General features: G+C 37.7%; 1 protein-coding gene across 1 annotated transcript in view; it reads right to left on the reverse strand.

The window, feature by feature from the left end:
* Nucleotides 1–23,217, reverse strand: part of zgc:171572 (protein bicaudal D homolog 2) — a 46,714-nt gene that overhangs the window by 20,714 nt on the left and 2,783 nt on the right. The window contains exons 2-7 of the mRNA XM_056464572.1: nucleotides 15,637–15,849; nucleotides 10,766–10,918; nucleotides 10,256–10,411; nucleotides 6,671–6,970; nucleotides 1,914–2,171; nucleotides 1,037–1,804 (exon numbers count right to left, since the gene is read on the reverse strand). Coding sequence (XP_056320547.1) covers nucleotides 1,037–1,804; nucleotides 1,914–2,171; nucleotides 6,671–6,970; nucleotides 10,256–10,411; nucleotides 10,766–10,918; nucleotides 15,637–15,849 — 1,848 coding nt within the window. The remainder of the gene's footprint in view (nucleotides 1–1,036; nucleotides 1,805–1,913; nucleotides 2,172–6,670; nucleotides 6,971–10,255; nucleotides 10,412–10,765; nucleotides 10,919–15,636; nucleotides 15,850–23,217) is intronic.

Consider the following 23,217-nt stretch of genomic DNA (forward strand, 5'->3'; position numbering starts at 1 on the left):
CCCACACACAGACACACAAACACAAATACATACACATGGGTATTTATTCGAAATGGTGGTTTCAGACAACCACGATATCTGCAGTTCCTTTAATAGCCACAAGGGGGAAACAAACCAAAATACAGAGGACGCACAAAGTTTCCGCAAGGTTCACTTTCATCAATCGATGAAGTCTGTTGGTCGTCACTGGCTTGCTTGGTTTGGTACAGTTTTAATTTACTAGAACTTCATCTATGCTTAGCTGCTTTGACAATCTACATTGTAAAAAGCGCTATAGAAATAAAGATGAACGGAATTAAATAACCATGTCATCATTATTTGAACTGGTTGTTTCAGACAACCATGATGGCTGCAGTTCCTTTAATAGCCACAAGGGGGAAACAAACCAAAATACAGAGGACGTACAAAGTTTCCGCAAGGTTTTTTGTTTTCTTCCTTCACTTTCGTCAATCGGTGAATTGGTCATCACTGGCTTGTATTGTGTACGATTTACTGGAACTTCATCTATGCTAAGCTGCCTTGACACAATCTACATTGTAAAAAGCGCTATAGAAATAAAGGTGATCTGGATTAAATCATCTAATTGTGGTTATTTATTCAAATTGTGTTCGTTTCAGACCACCACGATGGCTGCAGTTCCTTTAATAGCCACCGGGGGGAGATATGAACCAAAATACAGATGACGCAAGCATGCCTTTCACTTTCAACTTCAAGAGAGAGTGTCAGATAGCTGGAGAGAGAGTCATGGGGAAAATACTACACAAAGCAGGAATATAGGGAATCGCAGTTATTAAATCGTCAGCTTTTCCACAATAAACGTCCATCGTTCTGAAGCCTCCGGCGCACAGACCGCAGCTCTGCACAAACGTTTGGCCAGAGCCTGTTTTTATTGTCCTTCACTTTCGTCAATCGGTGCAGTTTGTTTGTCAGCTTGATTTGGTACGGTTTCAATTTACTAGAACTTAATCAATGCTAAGCTAATTTGACACCATGTACATTGTAAAAAGCGCTACAGAAATAAAGATGAAATGCTCACCTGTTTGTTTGCCTTCAGGACGGTTCTGAGCGTGGCGATCTGCTCCCTCTTGGTGCTGAGCAGAGATTTGAGTTTGAGGATTTCCTCCACGCTGGCCTCCTGCTCGCGGTCGGCCCCGAGTCCCAGCTCCAGAGAGGCCATGCGCTGGCGGGACAGCTCCGTGGTGCGGTCCACGGCCAGCTGAAGGTGCCGGATCTGGTCCCGGATGATGGCCACCAGGTTGTAGATGTTCATGGGCTCCTTGCGTGGGTCAGCCACTGGGGACGGGATGGAGGAGATGGGAGATGAGGCGCCGTCGCTGGATTCAGCGGTGGGAAACAGCCCGCGGGTTAGCAGGATTGGAGAACGCCGGCCGCGACCATCAGGACTGCACCAACCGTTGGTCTGCGTCCCGTTAACACCAGCTTTACCTTCGCGGTAGTAATCCAGCATGATACGGTTGGGCGTTTCGTTGTTACACATGCAGACGTGGTGATACAGATTTGCTAGTTCTTCGCTAAAGGTGGCTAGCTCGTCTTGCGCGATGTTAAGGCTGCCCTGGGATTCTCCCGCCACTTCGCTAGCCTGTCGGAGCTCTTTCTCCAGCCGCGCTAGCTGCTCGCGCTCGGACCGGCTGCTGCGCTCCAGAGACGTGAGCTGTGCGTTTAAAGATGCGACCTGGCTCTCCAGCTGCGCCCGCTCCTCCTGATACTGCGACTGACAGGCCGAATGCTCCGCCTTGAGTGTTTTGAGCTCCTCCTTTAGTTGACTCGCTTCAGAAACGGCGACCTGTGGTTGAAAAACAGTACACTTCTAACTCCTCATCGTTTTTTCTTTATCTTCAGTGATGAAAACACCACATAACACATCTTTAAAAAAATGGCAATCATTTCCACACCTTATACTTGCACTGGAGGATCTCGGGGCCGTTGATGTCCACCTCGTAGTATTCGATGTCCTCATGGCTGTCGCGTTCCTTCTCATTATCGAGGGCGGACTGGCGCTCTTTATTGGCTTGGAGTTTTCGGATGGCGTTGAGGTTTTCAGTGAGCCGTCCGACCTTCTCGTGTTCCTCAGACAGAGCTCCGTTGGCCTGCTCCAGCTGCTTCTGAGACTCCTGCAGCGTGGACAGGAGAGTCACCTTCTCCCGCTCCACCTGAAACAACAACACACACACATACACTTCAGCTAACACAACACACACACCTCAGGTAACACAGAGACCACATGGGCTGCACCACATTGGGAAAATACGCGACATTGTTGTTGATGTAGGGGCTCAGTGGTTAGCACTGTGGCCTCACAGCAAGAAGGCCACTAGTTCGAGCCTTGGCTGGGCCAGTGGGCGTTTCTGTGTAGAGTTTGCATGTTCTCCCTGTGTTGGTGTGGGTTTCCTCCGGGTGCTCCGGTTTCCCCCACAGTCCAAACACATGCGCTATAGGGGCTTTGATGAACTAAATTGGCCGTAGTGTATGAGTGTGTGTGAATGTGAATGAGCCCAATACTGGGTTGCAACTGGAAGGGCATCCGCTGTGTAAAACATATGCTTGATAAGTTGGCGGTTCATTCTGCTGTGGTGACCCCTGATGAATAACGGGACTAAGTTGAAGAAAAATGAATGAACGAATCTTGTTAAGTGCTACAGTAACAATATTTCCTACTAATTAAGCTATTCTTCCTAAAAGTATGTTATGATCATGCTAAAATAAAAGGTAATGGATATTTTTCTGAGCTAATTAACACACATTTGGACTTTAAAACACCATAAATGGCTGAAAACCTTTACATAATCGTTGTGGGGGGAAAAAATCTAACCTAAATTGATTAATTGCACATCCATGGTTACTATTATGCTGGACTCGATGAAATAAAATTGAGAATCCTTCAACTATCTATAAATGAAGGGCGACAGCCAATACCAGCATCAGTACAGCTCATGTGATCTTCTCAGCAGCGGAAGATGGAGGAAAATCAAGCCTTTCCTTCATAATGATTGTTTTTAGAGCCAGGAAATCTCATTTGCTGTCAACGAATAAATTCATAAACCTTCCCTAGGCGACCAGAGGTGGAAACACACACTAGTGGCTTAAATGGCCACTGAAGAGGCAACAAGCAGCAACAAAGTCCGAACGAGGCATTAGGCCTACACTTTCCTTTGTCTCACCTGAGCACAGTAAGCCTGGCTGGAAAGCTTGCAGTTTTGGCTCTGCGAACATCCGAACGCAACACAGCCAATCACAATGTCCATGTGTGTTTCGGGGATGTAGATCTCAAGTAGGAAATGTGATTTCACCCATTCTGTACGTCTACGTTAATGAGCGTTGACAGAGCGAGGTTTCATTTTGGAGGCGATTCAATCATTGGAGGGGACATTTCAATAATCGTGGCTATTGGTGGGCACACGTCTCCTCAGTCCATGCTAATTCTATGCCCTTGCACTAAATTATTATTACTAGTATTAAGATCTGCAGTAAGATCTCCTGCAGTGTCCCACATTTATAATTCAGTATCAGCAGAAGCTCCTTCAGAGGCTCTGAGTGTTAATTACAGGACTTGCTGAAACATGCAGTGGTGTGATGAGTGTGTGTGTGTGTGTGTGTGTGGACCTGCACTGACATGACTGAAAAGTCTGCCTGTTGAAATGAACAAACCATCTAATATGCAGTTTTGGCTCAATACAGTGGCTGTGGTTAGCGGTTTAATCATTGTTTGTTTATGTCCGTTGAGTTAGTGTAATATAAAAACACTTCCAATCATTTACTGACAGCGAACGCGGCTTCATAAGCAAAGACTGCTAAAGGAAGTATCTGTGGTAGAAGTACTAAAATATGGATTATAAATGTGACCCTGGAGCACAAAACTAGCCTCATGTTGGACGGGTATATTTTTGGGAATCGCCAAAAAGTATTCATCATTCATTTTCTTTTCAGTTTATTTCCTTTATTAGTCTGGGGTCGCCACAGCGCAATGAACCACCAACTTATCCAGCATATGTTTTACCCATCTTAGTCCCTTTTTTAATCCGGGGTCGCCACAGCGGAATGAACCGCCAACTCATACAGCGCCTGTTTTGCGCAGCGGATGCCCTTCCAGCCGCAACCCATCTCTGGGAAACACCCATACACACTTATTCACACACTACAGACAATTTAGTCTACCCAATTCACCTGTACTGCAAGTCTTTGGACTGTGGGGGAAACCGCAACACTAAAATATTACGTTATAAATAAATGTGATATCACATCCTCAAAGCCAGTGTTATTAAATATGCATGCAAAAACACGAACTCAAAGTGCACCAGTCATCCTCACAGGCATTGGTTCTGTTTTTCAGAGATGATCGCAAGGAAGGGTTTATTTGTTGGTGTTTTGTGTCTCAGTTGTTATTTTCTGCTGTCTGGAATGGATTTGTGGATGATCAATAGGTCGTGAAGGCTGTGTGAGGATCTGATTAGCATAATGTCTCATGATGTTTAAAGCAAGCACCGCACTGCTGTGTGTGATTCTAGCAAACGCTGATCAGAAGAGGAGTCGTGAAAGGTCAGGGTTTGTAGGTCGATTCCTGACAGATGGCTGGATTGACAGCTCATTGTGTCAGATGGAGGCGGAGCTTTACATCTGACATCCACTAATAGGATTTCAGCAGTCCAGCTGTCAGCCAATCAAACGCAGATCTAAACACACACACACACACTCTTGGACTGCATGACTGGGGGAGATCTCATTCTGATTTGTTTTTTTTGGATAAGAACTGGGATTGATTGGGATTTAACAAAAAAATGCAGGTCAGCTGTGCTTATTGGTAGACCCAAGATTGGAGATTATATATGAACACGACTATAAAATAATTAATAATAATACAAGTCACCTTTTATATACATCAATGTGTCAGATTTACATCTTTTTAGCAAAAAATGAAATGATAATGCTTTACAGAAGACACCTTCATGCACGTTTTTTGCTATTTCTATGTATTTTTTAAGTAACAAATATTGAATATGAAACTTTACTTTAAATGTTTTCAATGCCAATCCATTTAGATCCACTTTTTGGAAAACAAAGCAAGTCTCTCATGTAATACATCTACTAAAAGACTGAAAGTATTACTTTACAAACTGTGTTGTAAATAAATCATATAAACATTTCCGTATTATAATTTATAGGATATATAATTATTGCATATTAATAATATTAATACTGAAATTATTATGAAAGCCGAATCAATTTTCACTTTCAATGTTATCAGGTAGTTTTGAATCTGCCACTATGCTGACAGACAGGCATTTGAAGCTCCGCCCTCTTCTGAAAAGAGCACAATCTCATTTGCATTTAAAGCGACAGTCACCAAAACACCACAATTTGTCCCAAAGTCTAAAAGGGTCAGTTTCAGAGAGATAGAACACATTATCAGTGTGGTATTACGAGCTGTAACTTCACTACACACTCTACATCAGAGACGCATTTTACATACTATAAAAAGGTACATAATAGGCCCCCCTTAAAAATGTACCACAACAACCATGTTATCAGAAACAGGGCTTGGTGATAAAATAGGTATCGAAATTTATTGACTGAACAACATTGTAAATATCGATATCGATCTGTAGATTCGGTATGAAGCGCTGTACTTTTATTAAAATGTGGCTGCTGAGTGTGCTCCTTGGAAGCAATGCCTATAGGCTTAGGGTTTAAGTTTGTCATTTCCAATGGAGGCACACGACTTGCACGACGCGTAGATGTTGTGCAACCTGCGCGCATTTTCCAGCCGCAAGTAGTTAAAAAACATCTGAACAACTTTGCTGAATACCGCGAGCTCACCGAACTTATGTACAGTAAGTAGAACTAACCAGCTTCACACTGTATATGGAATATTCACATGTCGGTAATGGTAAACTTGTATCAGAGCTGCAGCAATGATTCGTTTGTCATCATCTTAGAAAATGGTTGATGGTCTTCTAGTAACGAGAGATGCCAGGGGAGCGCGAGTGCAAAGTCCATTGTAAATAGTGAAGAAAAACACATGCGCGCTTGTCACTTCAGGTCAGAACAACAACACATGCGAAAAGGAGTGCCGTATAGTGCCGTGAGGAGATTGTAAATAAAAAAAGGATGTAAGGATGTCGCCAGAGTGGCTTTTTGGTTTCTTTTCTTGTGCATCCCAGCCACCAGCACCAATCTGAAAGATTTTTTAGCATGGGGTGATATAGTCATCCAACTCCACAATCTGTAATGTTGCAGTGTGTATTTGACTAATGGTGATTGATTATCATAATCAGTGTTGTTGACAGAGTTTGAGGTTTACCGTCTCATTATTATTCACACCTTAAAGTTTGCTTTGATTGTTCCATTGCACACACTTTGTGGCATTTTATTAATCAAGTTTAAGAGTCCCTTTAACACTTCTTATTCCTGTTTATTTTATTAGAAAGAGATCAGATATTTAGTTGAAATATTTTTGTTTTTGACTATTAAAATGATTTACCTTAGTAATGTTGGTAAATAAAATAAAGATGTTAAATAAAAAATCTTAATATTCCTTTATGTATTGTTGAAAAACATTCAATAATTATCGATAACGAATGAAATGAAGCATGATATCGTGACAATTTTGCAATATCGCCCAGCCCTGATCAGATGGTAAACCTGAAGGCTTTACCTGCAGCAGCTGCTGTTTGAGCTTCTGGATCTCGGAGATGTTCAGCTCGTTCAGCAGGTTGTCCACCAGACTGGAGGACGGCTGGAAGAGCTCGCTTTTCTTGGGTGTGGAGACACGGTTGTCATTGTTGTCTGTGATTTTATCGAAGCCGTTCTCGTAGACGTGCAGCGGCTCGTCGTTGTTGGGCTCGATGGAAGCGTCGTCGCTGAACTTCAGGCCGTCCAGAGAGATGCTCAGAGGACTGTGGTACATGGAGTCACTGATGCTCATGTACTGAGACAGCTCCTTCCTCAGAGCCGCCTGCATTAACACACAACAACACGATTAGAGAGTTTCATTTTGTAACCCTTGTGTATTGCTCAGATTGACTCCCCTTTGGGTATGTTAGGGGCTGTTTTTGCCCCATTGACTTCCATTATAATCACATTAATTGATTGCAAAGTCATGACAGCTTATAATCATGCATTCCTGATTGTTGCTGGTTTTCGCTGTTGGGATTAAGAGGAATAATGGATCATTTCTACTGTTGATCATCCGTTGTCAGCATTAACCCTTTAGATAGGCCTGTGCTGAAGAGTTTCTGGCTTTGATATGGAGTAAAACAGCAGTGTGTGTGCAGAAATACACTTACTGTGTTTACTGTGTGCTGAGAGTTGAGGGGATTATTTTGATATTAACAAACATATTCACATAACTGTACAAAGGTCTCTCTCACACTCACATTATACTCCATATAAAGCCAGGAAATAAATTGATGACAAATTAAAATGACAAATTGTCCCTCTTCCCAACAGGGAAAACCAGCAACATTCAAGAATGGATGAGTATATGCTGTCATGGCTTTGCAATCAATAAATGTGATTATAATGGAAGTCAATGGGGCAAAAACAGCCCCCAACATCACCAAAGGGGAGTCAATTTGAGTGTATTGTTGAAGATTTTCCCAAAATATGAGTCAAAATAACATTTATCAGCAAAATATCATCACATTTGCTGAAACACAGAGAAGGTTGTGGCCAAATTAAGGCTTAAAATCACCTCAGAGTGGATGAAAACATCCCCAACAGCACCAAAGGGATGAATGACTGTTTTTAAATGTGTGTTCATTTCAGTTTAGTTTTAGTTCATTTCATTAAGAACCATCTTTCACATATTAAATATTAGAGTTTTGTCTATTTTTGAGCAGAAAATGACATTTTATACTGCTTTACAGAACACACCTTAATGCATATTTAGATTTTATTTCTACGATTTAAGATATTTGGGTGGCACTGTGCTCTTAGAGTTAGATGTTGGCGTGGGTTTCCTCCGGGTGCTCCGGTTTCCCTCACAGTCCAAACACATGCGCTATAGGGGAATTGATGAACTAAATTGGCCGTAGTGTATGAATGTATTTGTGAATGAGTGTGTATGGGTGCGGTTCATTCCACTGTGGCGACCCCATATAAATAAGGGGCTAAGCTGAAGGAAAATTAATGAACGAATCAATGAATTTAAGATATTTGCAACAAATTAGGCACCAGTGTTTCCCATACACTGATTTATTTGTTGCACGTCCTAAAATAAATAAATATGATAAACTCTGGTGTCTAATTTGTTGCAAATAACCTAAATAGTGAAAATAAAATCTAAATATGGATAAAGGTGTCTTCTGTAAGGCATGATCAAATGTCATTTTAACAATTTAAAAGGTAATTGTCTGCTATACTCTGATTTATTTGTTCTGTTTGCTAAAATAAATAGCACAACTGGTTTCTGTGGTGTTTTTTTCTAATCATTTCATTTTCTGATGGCCTGAAACGCATGCTTTGACATGTAAAATGGGTTTATAAAGATTTTGGGGTTTTCATATTCACAATATTTAGCTGCAGAACTGTTTTTGAAGTCTGCATTTGAACAGAGCACACGTTTGTGTGAAACACTGAACACTGTTATTAAATGTATAATCATAATTGCAACAATGATTGTATTTTTATTTCAAAACTATGCTTATATTTGCTGTACATTTCAGTTTAGCTGTAGTTCACTTTATTAAAGAGTCCATATTAATTATGATAGTTATTATATATGCTAATTATTATCTTATTTCCGTGACTTGTTCCATTGTTGTTTCATTTAGCTTTATTGTTCTCTATTTTTATTGTTCTCTATTTATTTAGTTTTTTATTTGTTTAGTTTTAATTCATTGTCAATTCTTACATTTTATATCAGTTAACATACATGTTTTGACATAGTTTTAGCTTTCGTTTACTCAAGCTTAACACACAGCAACGCACATCATGAAGGAGACGAAACCCACAGCCGAATGGCCATAATGCTGGTGTGCTGAGGGTGGTTGCTATAGTCTTATATATGGGACTAGGGTGTTGTGAGTGGGTTCCAGAGGATTGCTAAGCAACTGCGGAGACATTTTTGGCAGATTCTCCCACTCACATGTCATGACTCATAGCAGTCAACAGAAATCTATAGGATTTTTTTTTATGATATCAAAATAAAGCCCAATCACTGAAGAGTAACTTTCAAGGCTCGCATGTCTGAATTACTAGCCCAATGTCTACGTACCAAAGTCTATGCATCAAAAATGAATAATGGAAAGAAAAATATAGCCTATTTCAGTGCTTTTGCATTACCTCAAAAATGTGGTACTCATGTTGTATTGCTTGTCATATTTATTCATTCATGAGCCACTATCAATTCGTGTAGGAATTTGTGTTTGCGCTACACTGGTGCTGTCAAAGGACCGGTTACTTCAATACCAAGTCAAAAAATAAAATAAAACAATAACAGATAATCCTAAAGATTTAAGTGATTTTTTTTCAGGGATAACTAAAAAAATAAAAACAATATAAATAAATAAATGAATGAAACAAATATATATATATATGTAGCCTATATAATGAAATCCTTTATGTATATATGTTTATATATTTAGTTAGTAAATCACTATTTTAAATCACTCCTACTTACCTGTTCAGCTTGGGCTTTTAATATTATTATAATAGTCTTTTATATTGCTTCATTTCTAAATTTATGTCAATTTTGTTTTTATAATCGGTCTCTATGTTTTCTGTCTTTGTACAGCACTTTGGTCAGTCTTGTGGCTGTTTTTAAATGTGCTTTATAAATAAATGAACTTGACCTTGATTTAAATCTTGGCATTTTTTATTTAGTAAATAATTCTAAATAAAGTACTTTCCATTTGGGTCACATTTTTTCAGACGACCAAAAACTGAAGAGAGCCTGAATGAAAGGCCACCAGGGATTCAGAAATTTTGCAAGCCCTGTTTTTAAAAAATCCCAATGACTTGCCTAATTACCCTAACTTTACCCTAATTACCCTAGTTAAACCTTTAAATGTCACTTTAAGCTGAATACTAGTGTCTTGAAGAATATCTAGTCTAATATTATGTGCTGTCATCATGACAAAGAGAAAAGACATCAGTGATTAGTATAGAGTGAAATGTTTTAAAAATATTAACTCATTTCTGTTTCTCATGTATTATAAAAAGTGTTTTGGTTATATCACCCACTGATTCTGCTCATGATAATAAGAGTAATGTTGATATACAGTCAAAGTGGTCTTGCCTTCTGCTCTCTCTCAGTCTTGATGGTCTCCAGAGCTTCTCCAAGCTGTCTCTCGGCGATCTCCTTCAGACGGATGGCGTCCTCCAGCTGACTGTTCAGAAACTGAGTGTCTTCCTCCAGACGCCGGATTTCATGCTTCAGACCCTCAAACTCAACCTACAAACACACACACACACACACACACACACAGCAGATTAGGGCTATGTTCTAACGTTTATTCTATTCTAATGTTTATTCTGTTCTAATGTATATTCTAATTTAATGTTCTATTCTTATGTATATTCTATTCTAATCAATATTCATTCATATTAATAAACAGCTCTTTATTCTCAATAGTGTGCAGCACTTTCAGTTATAATCTGTCAAACTTCTGAATATTAACTGTATAGTCTGCGCTCGCTCAATCTGATTCGCTAAAGTGAAAATGCCGATGATACAAATAATATAAAAACTGCGATATGAAGCGAGTCTAACTGCTGGTCTAGTTTCCAGTCGAGCAGCGAGTGTCACCTGGCTCTGCTTGAGGACAGACACGTGTTTCTGCAGTGTGATGTTCTCCTCCTCCAGCTCGCTGTAGTCCTGCAGCAGGCGACACTCTCTGAACTTAAACTCCTTGATGTCGTCCCGCAGCCGAGACCGCTGCAGCTCCACCATCTGACTGTTCTGTGGGACAGAGGAACAACATCAGCAGCCTGAAGAATTCTACTGTACAATTCTATTCTAATGTCAATTCTATTCTAATGTTCTATTCTAATTCCAATCTAATATATACTCTATTCTATTGTAATGTATATTCTAACGTTCTATTCCAGTGTTCAATTCTAATGCATATTCTATTCTAATGTCCTTTTCTCATTCTAATATATATTCTATTTTTCTGTATATTCTATCCTCATGTATACTTTATACTAATGTTCTATTTTAATGCATATTCTATTCTAATGTTAATTCTATTTTAATTTTATTCTAATGTTTTATTTTATTCTAATGCTGTATTCTACTGTATATTCTATTCTAATATCCTATTCTGATTTATGTTCTATTCTAATGTATATTCTATTGTAATTTCATTCTAATGGTCTATTTTAATGTTCTACGCTAACGTGTATACTATTCCCATGTTCTTTTATAATGTATATTGCGTTCTATTGCATATTCTATTCCAGTGTCTTATTCTGATTTATATTCTATTCTATTCTGATGCATATTCTATTCTATTTTATTTTACATTCTAATGTTCTATTCTATTCAAATTTTATTCTAATATTCATGTCTAATGTATATTCTATTCTAATGTATAATTTATTCTAATGTTGTATTCTAATGTATATTCTATCCTAATATCCCATTCTGACTTATGTTCTAGTCCAATGTATATTCTATTGTATATTTTATGCTAATATATTGTATTTTACATTCTAATGCTCTATTCTAATTTACATTATTTTAATGTTCTATTCTATTCAATTTTTATTCTGAAGTTGTAATCCATGTTCTATTCTAATGTGTGTTCTATTCTTATGTTTAATTTAATGCATATTTTATTCTAATGTATATTCTATTGAAATGTATGCTTCATTCTAATGTTCTATTCTAATTTACATTTTATTCTAATGTTTTAATTTATTCTAATGCATGTTCTACTCTAATGTTGTATTCTAAGGTATACTCTATTCTAATGTGTATTCTATTCTATTGTACATTACATTCTAATGTTTTATTCTAATTTAGATGACTAATGTTCTATTCTATTCTAATTTTATTCTAATGTTCTCGTCTAATGTATATTCTAATGCATATTGTATTGTAATGTGTAATATATTCTAATGTTCTATTCTAATGTATATTCTATTCTAATATCCCATTCTGACTTATGTTTTAGTCCAATGTATATTCTATTGTATATTTTATTCTAATATATTGTATTTTACATTCTAATCCTCTATTCTAATTTACATTATTTTAATATTCTATTCTATTCTAATTTTATTCTGAAGTTCTAATGCATGTTCTATTCTAATGTTTAATTTTCATGCATATTTTATTCTGATGTGTAATCTATTCTATTGTACAATGCATTCTAATGTTCTATTCTAATTTACATTCTATTCTGATGTAAATTCTATTTAATTTTATTCTAATGTACATTCTATTCTAATGTTTTATTTATTCTAATGCATGTTCTACTCTAATGTTGTATTCTAATGTGTATTCTATTCTATTGTACATTACATTCTAATGTTCTATTCTAATTTAGATTATTTTAATGTTCTATTTTATTCTGTTGTCTTCTAATGAATATTCGATTCTAATGCATATTGTATAATAACGTATAATATATTCTAATATTCTTTTCTAATGTGTATTCCAGTCTAATATCCTATTCTGATTTCTGTTCTATTCCAATGTATATTCTATTGTAATTTCATTCTAATGTATTTTATATCCTAATGTTCCATTCTAATTTACTCTACATTCTAATGCTCTAATCTAATGTATACTCTATTCCAGGGGTGCCCAAACTCAGTCCTGGAGGGCCGGTGTCCTGCAGACTTTAGTTCCAACCCTAATTAGACACACCCGAACCAGCTAATCAAGCTCTTTCTAGGAATTCTAGAAACTTCCAGGCAGGTGTGTTAAAGGAAGTTAGAGCTAGATTAAGCAGGACACTGGCCCTCAAGGACCGAGTTTGGGCACCCCTGTTCTATTCTAATGCATATTATATTCAAACTTATTCTAATGCTTTATTCTAATGTATATTCTACTCTAATGAATCAAAAATATGATGAAGAATCAAGCAGGAATGAAAGACAAGCTCATTTCTGCACTGCTTTGTTTATTGTTCATACATTAGCTATTTCCCATTCAAAGATGTTCATCAAATTTGTGCATTAAACTGGAATATTGTGTCAAACATATTCAAATTAAGTGAAACAGAACAAAATCGCCACTTCCTGATAAACCGATGATCAATTACAATTCATTGATAATCATCAGTGTTGGAAACGGTTGTGCTGCTGCTTTATATTTTTGCAATCTAATACAATACTTTTGATAAACGCTAAATTCAGAAGACCAGATACCAATTCTTTTTGTAACTTGTAGTCAATTTAATGCAACCTTCCTTTAAAAAAAGCCTCTAATCTTAAAGTGCCCGCAGACTTGTGAATGGTCTTGTGTTCTTTGAGCTGTTTACTTGAGTTTATCTCTCCATCTGTACGCCTCCATCTTGATTTTTTCTCCATCTGCTGCTCTGCTCAGCCACACGCAAAAACACATTTCATTTCACCTTAAACGCATTAATCCTCCAGAGGACTGCGGCGTCCTTTAAATCCTCACCCGCGTCACACCATCTGTCTTTCTCACAGGGAGGTTATTAATGTACATGTTTCTTTTATTTCCCGCAGTCACTGGTAATCCTCATTATTTATTTCCTTTACTGTGGTAAAGTGAGAACACACCGGAGGCCAGACATTGATTCAGTGTCGAATATATACATTTCGCTAACTATGATGATAATTAGGTGGCTCAATGGTTAGCATGGCGGCCTCAAAGCAAGAAGCTCACTGGTTCGAGTATGGCTTTTCTGTGTGGAGTTTGCATGTTCTCCCAGTGTTGATGTGGGTTTCCTCCGGGTGCTCCGGTTTCCCCCACAGTCCAAACACATGCGCTATAGGGGAACTGATCAACTAAATTGGCCGTAGTGTATGTGTGTGAATGAGTGTGTATGGGTGTTTCCCAGTACTGGGTTGCAGCTGGAAGGGCATCCGCTGTGTAAAACACATGCTGGAATAGTTGGCGGTTCATTCCGCTGTGGTGACCGCTGATAAATCAGAGATTAAGCAGAAGGAAAATGAATAAATAATGATAAGCAGATATTATTTTGCTGAGTGTGTTTCTGTGTCTCGACTGATTAAAGACTGTTGAACAAAACACGAATTCATTGCTATGAGTGACTCACTGAATCAGTCACTCAAACGATTCATTCAAAAAGGCTGATTCATTTACAAACCTAACAACTGACGGTACCTGTTCAGGCTAATGTTCAATCAAAAACATTCATTTATATCACATGGAATTTCTATATGATTAAATAATCACAATTAAAATGTCTTAAAATTTAAATTTTGTACTGTCATATAGAATATTTACATAACAATACAATTAAAAGTAGCATCTTTATATTAAAATATCATTTAAAAGTGAACAACAATTGTTTTTTGCTCTTTATTATGAAATAGTACAATAGTAAAACAGCATTTCTGAAAGCAGATAGTTTTTATTATCTTAATGAATCAGCAGTTTTGAATGAATCATTTGAATTAATAATTCGATTAAGCACTTAAGGCAAGAACTTTCCGCCACCTACTGGTGGTTTTAGTGTCATATTCAGTTATCCATGAGTGAATAAATGTGTGTTGCTGGACACAGCCGGACACACCTTTTCATGAGAAATCAGCTTTTTTTGAACGAATCATTTGAATGAATGATTCAATGAATCACTTAAATGAATGATTTAATGAATCACTTAAGAAAGGGACTTCTTAATCTTAAGTAAGAATTTCTGAAAGCAGATAGTTTTTTTCTTAATGAATCAGCAGTTTTGAATGAATCATTTGAATCAATAATTAAATTAATCACTCAAGGCCAGGACTTTCCACCACCTACTGGTGCTTTTTTACAGTCATATTTATTTTCCATAAGTGAATAAGTGAGCAGTTTCAGACATACACGGTTCTTTTGGCCTTTTCAGCAAAGATTTTCCACATCTTCAAGTACTTTCACCAACACATTTATGATTATTTTTCACATTATGCAAGTGATGACCAATGCTGCGTCTTAATTCGCATACTTATAATACGTTCTAAAAGTATGTACTTGTTTATTAATAAAGAAAAGTGCATACTTTTGAGTGTGTAACAAGAGTATCCAAGCTTTGGGATAAATTTGAAGGATCGTTCTGCTGCTTAGTTACGTCCCCGGTCAATCATCTCGTCACATATCATCCATATTAATATAACACGAACAATGCAATTTAAATATTTACCAGTGTGTTATATGTTAATTAACAGTCATTCAATCAACTTTACTATCTGAATGTTAATCTCGTGCGTCTGCTAGTTTTGTAGTTTGTTGACATGTTTGTACTTTTTACACACGTTTGTAGTTCTAATCGAATTCACGTTCAACACTCAATATATGGCCAATATTAGCTGTTGGATTACAGTCGGTTGTACACTTCGAATCTCTACCAGAGATAGAAGACCATGCGGGAACCTTTGGCATACTCTTTTTAACGGTACAATTTGGGATATTCCATTTTTATATATTATGTAAATTATGCGAATAGGGATGCGGCAGCAGACTGATGTACTACTGACCTCTCTGAGCTCCAGTGTGATGGTAGCGAGCCGTTCGTTCTCCGACTGGACGTTGGTCAGGATGTTGCGTGTTTGTCTGAGTTCGGTCTGTAGCTCCTGCACGCGCTGCTCGTAATACGCTTCTTTACACGCAGACTCCTGGATGAGCGACTCTTCACGGCTTTCTCCATCAGCCGCAACCTTCCGGTGGTTGGAATGAGCCTGTCCGAACGCCTGACCGACAGAAGAAACACAGAGGAAAACACGGTAAAAATAACATACAGACACAGAAGCAATCAATATATGAGCTTTCGTTTAGGTCACAATTGAACTATTAACAGCTTCTAGCTTAATAAATGACTAATTAGCTGCTTATTAATAGTTAGTAAATAGTAGTTGTGTTTACGTTTTGGGTAGGATTAGTAATGTCGAATAAGATCATACTTTATAACGACTAATGAACCGTTAATATCGTAATAATACGCAGGTAATAAGCCAGTAGTTAACAGCTTGAATTGTTACCTAAACTAAAGTGTTACCGTATTATTTTCTCTTCATACAGGAAGCCAGATTTATAACATCACAGAGCTCGAACGGCAAAAAAAAAATTAAGAATAAATAAATAATTCAACATTCTTCAAACTATCAGTTGTTTTTAGACCCGACGTAATTATTAAATAACCATTTAATTGCGGATATTTATTCGTTTCAGAGGACAATGATTGCTGCAATTCCTTTAATAGCCACAAGGGGAAAAGAGAAATAAAGCAATGCACAGTCAGTCAGTTGCATATTTATTCCCAATCATTATATATTACACACACACACATATGTGTTTAAATATATTAACTATTAAATTAAGGTATATAAAGTTCATATTTGCTCATGTTTTTTATGGTAATGTTCTGCCATGATGGGTGAGGACCGATGGAGGGAATGTGGCCAGGACACCGGTGTTAAACCCCTACTCTTTACCAGGAGTGCCATGGGATTATTAATGAGCACAGAGAGTCAAGACCTCGGTTTAACGTCTCATCCGAAGGGCAGCGCTCACTGACAGTATAGTGTCCGCTTCACTATACTGGGGCATTAGGACTCACACAGACTGCAGGTTGAGCGCCGCCTGCTGGCCTCACTAACACCACTGCCAACCTAGTTTTCCCATGTGGTCTCCCATCCTGCTTGGCTTCAGTGAGTAACCAGTCTTGGGCTGCAGGGTGATGTGGTTGTGGCTTCCAATGTGAATTCCTCTTCTTATTTTCCAGAAAGATTCTACTGACGTTCAGGTTGATTTCTCACCGCCGATTAGATATTCTACATTGAAAAAGAAAGGACTTTGCTATGATAAACTAAGAGAGCAGAGCTTGAGTAGCACTGATATTTTACAGGAGACACACATCTCCTCTGAGTGAATCATCTGTGTTGTAGGTTGTGTTGAATCACTCGCTCCTTCAGTGCAGAACAGCTGTAATTTCAGCAGCTCAGAGTCAGCTTGTGCTCTCATGACTATTGTTGAAGCCACTGGAGGAGGAGGAAGGAAGCGTTTCCTGTTTTCCTGCAGTTCAGCCACTATATACAGCAGGACCTTCTCAACCCTGCAGAACTTTCAGCCTAATAAAGGCTTATTCCACATGATGCACACTGTAAAAATGGACACGAGTTCTTTTTTTAATATGTTATCTGGTTAACTGCTATATACACAGTTAAAGTCAGAATTATTCACCCCCTTTTGGATTTTTTAATTTTTTTTAAATACAAATATATTATTTTAAGCCTTAAAGTTGTTGTTTTTTTTTTTGACCAGTGCCAAAAACAATTCTCGAGCAACATAAGACAGGTTATGTGCTCCATTTTGATTTGTATTACAAAACCAAATTAATATTGAATTAGAGCTGCTCGATATAATGTTCAAGCATCGGTATCGCAATGTAACTAGATGTGCAATGTTGAGTCTGAATTATGTTTGACCAGGAGCCACAGGACACAGGTTATATGTAGAGTCACTGCTAAGTTTACCCATAACAGAGAGAAGGTTTATTATTTGCATGTATTTAGGCTAGTCACTGAGCATTTTAAAAGAGTTTGTGCACAAAAAATGAGGTGTACCAAAGGTGAATTATATTTATTTGTACAGAATTTACTAAATTAATGCAAAAAAAATTGTGAATTGTTATCTTGTTTCTAGTCTAGGCATGTGCCGGTATCACATTCTCATGCTGCGATTGATTGAGCTTTTATCACGGTATACGGTATTATCACGATATTGTAATTTTACTAGAGAAACAGGTAAAAAAACACAAAAAACTTCAGTTTCCTCAACTTAGTAACTTTAATAACTTTTTAATTAACTAAAAGTACTTCAAACATTTAAATACAAATAAATATAAATAAAACAATACACAATATAAACGTAAACTTGAGCAATTATATCAAAGTGAATGTGCAAAGGGAAACCGTCTTCGATCAGCAATCCCTCAAAATATTTCCAAACCTCTGACTTTACCCTTTTTGAAGGGGGATAAATTGTCGGCAGCGTTCCTCCTTCCGCCATGCTTCTTCTTCGTGTGAGGATTAGAGAGCGGTAGCAGCAGCGGCGCGCGCACAGTGCTTCTACATGTGGGGATTGTTTACATCAGAGTGCGCATCAGTTCTGCGCAGCATATACGCAGTGTTTCTTCAAGCGGTTGATGGAAAATAAGCTAAGGCGCGTTCTAAGAATATAAATTCGGATCTATTATTTTTCACGGTATTTTGAAGAGCCCGCGATAACAATATCGTGCATATTCATTACCGTGATTTATCGCATTACCGAATACCGGCACAAGCCTATTCTAGTCCAGATATCTACTTTTTAAAGCGAAAACAAGATTTTACTTTCTCAATAGGCAGATCATGCTGCTTGTTTTAAGGAAAAACTCTTAATTTGGTCTCATTTCCTCTGAAAGTGAAAATAAAACCATGTTTTTACGTGATGTTAGAATTAGAAAGGAGACAAAGCAAAGCAAAGCATTTATTCAATAGTGATTATTCCATTAGACTCCCCAGAAAACCCTCAGATAGAGCTATTCAAACCATCATGTGAAATTGCAATCATATCATAATGTTTAATCTGAGAAAAATAAATAAATAAAATAAAAATCACAATATCAAATCTATCGTCCAGCCCTATTTGGAATTCCCACACTGCAATACAGAATATTGCGAATCATTTAAGAGAGAATCCCAATGCTGCGATCAGTTTCTTTGACCAATGCTATCCAGAATCTGTGCTTTAACAGCTGTCAGCACGAAACAAATGCTCCATAAACCTCCCACGCTGAAGAAAGCAAGCGCTCTGCAATGTGGGACGCCCACCAACAACAGGCCCGATCCTGAGTGTTGGACTCGCTGCCTAATTTAGCGGATTTGTCTCCTAATGCATCCTCCAGAAACAAAGACACATTGTCTGGCAGGGCTGGAGAGAAGGATCCGGGCTCTCCGCAGTCCTGCTGTTTGCTCAGGAGCGGGAGAAATGCTGCGCCGAGTCCTTCCCGAATTAACCCACTAACCCGCTTCATCATGCGTGTTGGAAAACAGGCCTGTCAGGATGAGTGTTGGGGAAAGTTGCATTGCAAGACTGAGTTACTCCGCAGAAAAGCAACTAGTTGTGTTACTTAGTTAATATAATTACTTTTGGATTAAAAGTGCAGTGGAAGAGGAAACTGTATTAAGGTTTATTAAGAAAAGCACCAACTATAAGGGATGCAAAGACTATAGATGTTGGCTGTGCAATTATAGTCTGAGGAATAACCACAGTTTCATGGTTAACACACTAGCGCTGGGCTGATAAATGATATTATATCTAATTACAATCAGATTAGATCAATAACAATGATAAGCTCTGGACTATTATACTCTATATTGAAGAGCCAATCACACAGCACAAATGTCCAACAATGGGAATCTGGAAGCGTGTTGATCCACCGAATTTTCGGCCGCCAAAAATTATCGGCCACCGATAATTCATTCAGTCATTCATTTTCTTTTCAGCTTAGTCCCTTTATTAATCAGGGGTCGCCACAGCGGAATGAACCGCTAACTTATCCAGCATATGTTTTACGCAGCGGATGCAGCTGCAACCCAGTACTGGGAAACACCCAACACTCATTCACACTACGGAAAATTTAGCTTACCCAATTCAGCTGTACCGCATGTGTTTGGACTTGTGGGGGAAACCGGAGCACCCGGAGGAAACCCACGCCAACACGGGGAGAACATGCAAACTCCACAACGAAACGCCAACTGACCCAGCCGAGGCTCGAACCAGCGACCTTCTAGCTGTGAGGCGATTGTGCTACCCACTGCGCCACCAAAAATAGGTTATGTTATTTAATGGAGCCTCTAATTTGTGGCTTCAGTCATTGTCGGGATACTCTTTTAAATCAGGAATAAGTATATCGTTATTGTTCAATGTGGAAAAGAATTAATGGAGATAGCATTTTTGCTAAATCGTCGAGCCCTAGTTATCACGATTATTAAGCATTCGTTCATTTCAGAACAATACTACTTTAGAAAATCACATGAAAACTCCTATTTTAAAGTGTTATTTACTGCTGATCAATAACCAATTAATACAGCACAAAATAATAATAAAAACAACAAACAAACAAACAATAGTTTATTTCTCTTTGGACTTATGTGAAAACGTTTTTGACTTTTAAACATAATTAATAATTTTACACTGAAAATTAAAGACAGAACAATGAATAAATAAACAAAAATAAGAATAAATAAAAAATTTTTTTTTTATCTCAAATAAAAAAAATAGTATAAGTATAGTAAGTTTTTAATCATGTAAATGTAAAAGTATTTCCCTTTTATAGAGAACAAATGCAGTCAAAGGCTGCTGAAGCTCCATCTGTAAGGCACGTTTGATCAACTACATCACACAATTGTTTAGTATATTAATTTAGTAATTTTAGAAATGTGTATATTCCATACAAAATACGGAGCTGATTGGTCAGTTCTTGTCATGTGACTCACAGTGCACTCGCGCCATTCTGAAAATGTTTTCAACTTGGAGTGCCTGTAAAGCGCGAGCGCATTCCCCCGTTTACAATCGCGTCGCTCCAAATATGCACACACAAGCCACGCCTCGATTGCAAATAACGAACTTGCACGTGCTAAAGACGCAATATGTGAACGGCCCTTAGTTAATCTGCTTGTCAAGTCATGACGTATCGGTGACGTATGGATCACCGTTTCCGGGTCCAAGCCTACTCATTTAAACTGAGAAAATATTTGTTTATGCCCCATTTTAAATTAAAGTGAATTGTATATAAAATCATCACAGACAATATTTTAACAATATATTAAAAAATTCATCACTGGCCATCGGATATTAGAAATAGTTATATATACAGCGATCGCGATTTTTCATAAGTATAACATCGCTTTGTAAATGTTTGTTATCACCGTTCATCGACTCTCCCTATACTGTTTGATAGAGTGCTTGGAAGCCGCTTCCCGTGACGTCACACTTAACAAGCGGATAGCCTCAGCCATAGTTAATTCAGTGTGTGTGCGTATTAGCCTCAGTGTACAAGCTCAAAACTTTAAGCTAGCGCACAGTTGGCGTAACTTTGTTTAGTTGCAGCAGCTTTGTTCAGTGCAGAAATGCAGTGTTGAGAAGGCTTTAAGATTAATGAACCATCATGAATAAAAGCTCGATTAATAGTGAAGTCCAATAATTGTTGCATCCCTAACTGTAAACCAAGTGTGGTGATAATGTAACGTTCATCTTTATTAAGCTTACACGCACTTAAACCAGAAATATGACTTTTATTTTTACTCCAGCATCAAAATCAGAGCATGATTAACCGAGCACCACAGGACAGCAGTGAAACGGTGATGGTTTTCCAGCAACGGATATTTTATTAGCGCTTTTTTAACACAGATTGCCTTTAAAGTAAAAAGTACTTGTAACAACGCACAATAACTCGGCTTGTTGAGGTAAACTACTTACTGGACAGCAATGTAGGTCAAACTGACTGATACCAATGAACACAAACAGCTGGCGCACGCACACACACACACACACACACACACACACACACACACACAGAGAGAACAGCAGCCAAAAATGAGCTAAACGTGACAGGAAATCACTCGAGAAGAATTTCAGGATAAAGTTCAGATAAGAAACTGGACCAGACTTGTTTTCGGATCAGGAATTTTAAAGGCAGAAAAGCTTTTAAGAAGAAAGTAGTGAAGTGATAAGCATTATTTTCCTCATATGCTGACCACTGTCAATGCCAAACTAACAGTGTTAAAACTGGCAGTCATGAAGATTGAGTGGACCAGAGTCTATAAGAGAATTAAAAATCAATAAAAACAGAGCTCAATTTTAACACGGACTCTTCAAATCAGGAATTATATGTATATAATAACAATATATTATATAATAATACACAATATAATAATAATTAATTAAGTTAAAAATAATTACATTTAAAAATTATTTTAATTAAAAAATAATAATAATAATTATTTATTAATATAATAAGTTCTGTGGCTTCACAGCAAGAAGTTCGCTGGTTAGAGTCCTGGCTGGCGTTTCTGTGTGGAGTTTGCATGTTCTCCCAGTGTTGGTGTGGGTTTCCTCCAGGTGCTCCGGTGTCTCCCACAGTCCAAACACATGCACTATAGGGGAACTGATCAACTAAATTGGTGTATGGAAGGGCATCCGCTGCATAAAACATATGCTGGAATAGTTGGCAGTTCATTCCGCTGTGGTGACCTCTGATAAATAAGGGAATAAACTGAAGGAAAACGAATGAATGAAAGTCTAATGTTGATAAAGAGTGTTTAGCAGTTGTGTAAATGAAAGCACCTTCTCTACACAAGTATGTTTAACATGACTCTCTCTTCTCCATCTGCTTTTGGTGGTGTTTTGTCTATGCACGACAACGGTGCAAAGTAGACACAGTTGGATTGTTGTATTAACACTGTAATGACATTTATTTTTAAAGGAGCCGTGAAGTGCTTTGAAATCTGCATTATTTAATGTTTGACGTAATCTCGACTGAAACATGAAGAGAGGGTGGGGCATAGCGTAGCTCCTCCCCTTTTTAAAAAACAGCCAATAGAGTTTTGCTTTCTCGCAGCTCTGCCAGTGTGAGTGGTTGAGCTCAAGTGCATCAAGCAAATGATAAGAAGGGGCGGGGCATGTCAGACACTAGAGAGTATTTGATTGGTCAGAAGAGTTGATGAGGAACTGAAGTATGAGGAGATGTCAAAAAAAATCGTTGATTCACTTAGGCGGAAGAGACAAACTGCAAACTTTCGATGTTTATATCAGGGTTATATCTTCTAAATGGGAATTGTCAACGTTTCGGAGCACAATAGATTATAGATATCATCAAGACTAACATCATGATGCGACACTGTAAAAAATAAATCCGTAAATTTTACGGTGAAAAACGGTTGCCAGTACTTCACTGTTAAAAATACGGTACAAACCATAACAGTGATTTCTCATTTTTACGGTAAACTACCGTATTTCATTAATTTAAAGAGGTAATATGTCTGTACTATGAATTACCAACATCTACCCATCTTTTG

Source organism: Danio aesculapii, chromosome 8, assembly GCF_903798145.1.
Source record: "Danio aesculapii chromosome 8, fDanAes4.1, whole genome shotgun sequence".
NCBI lineage: Eukaryota > Metazoa > Chordata > Actinopteri > Cypriniformes > Danionidae > Danio > Danio aesculapii.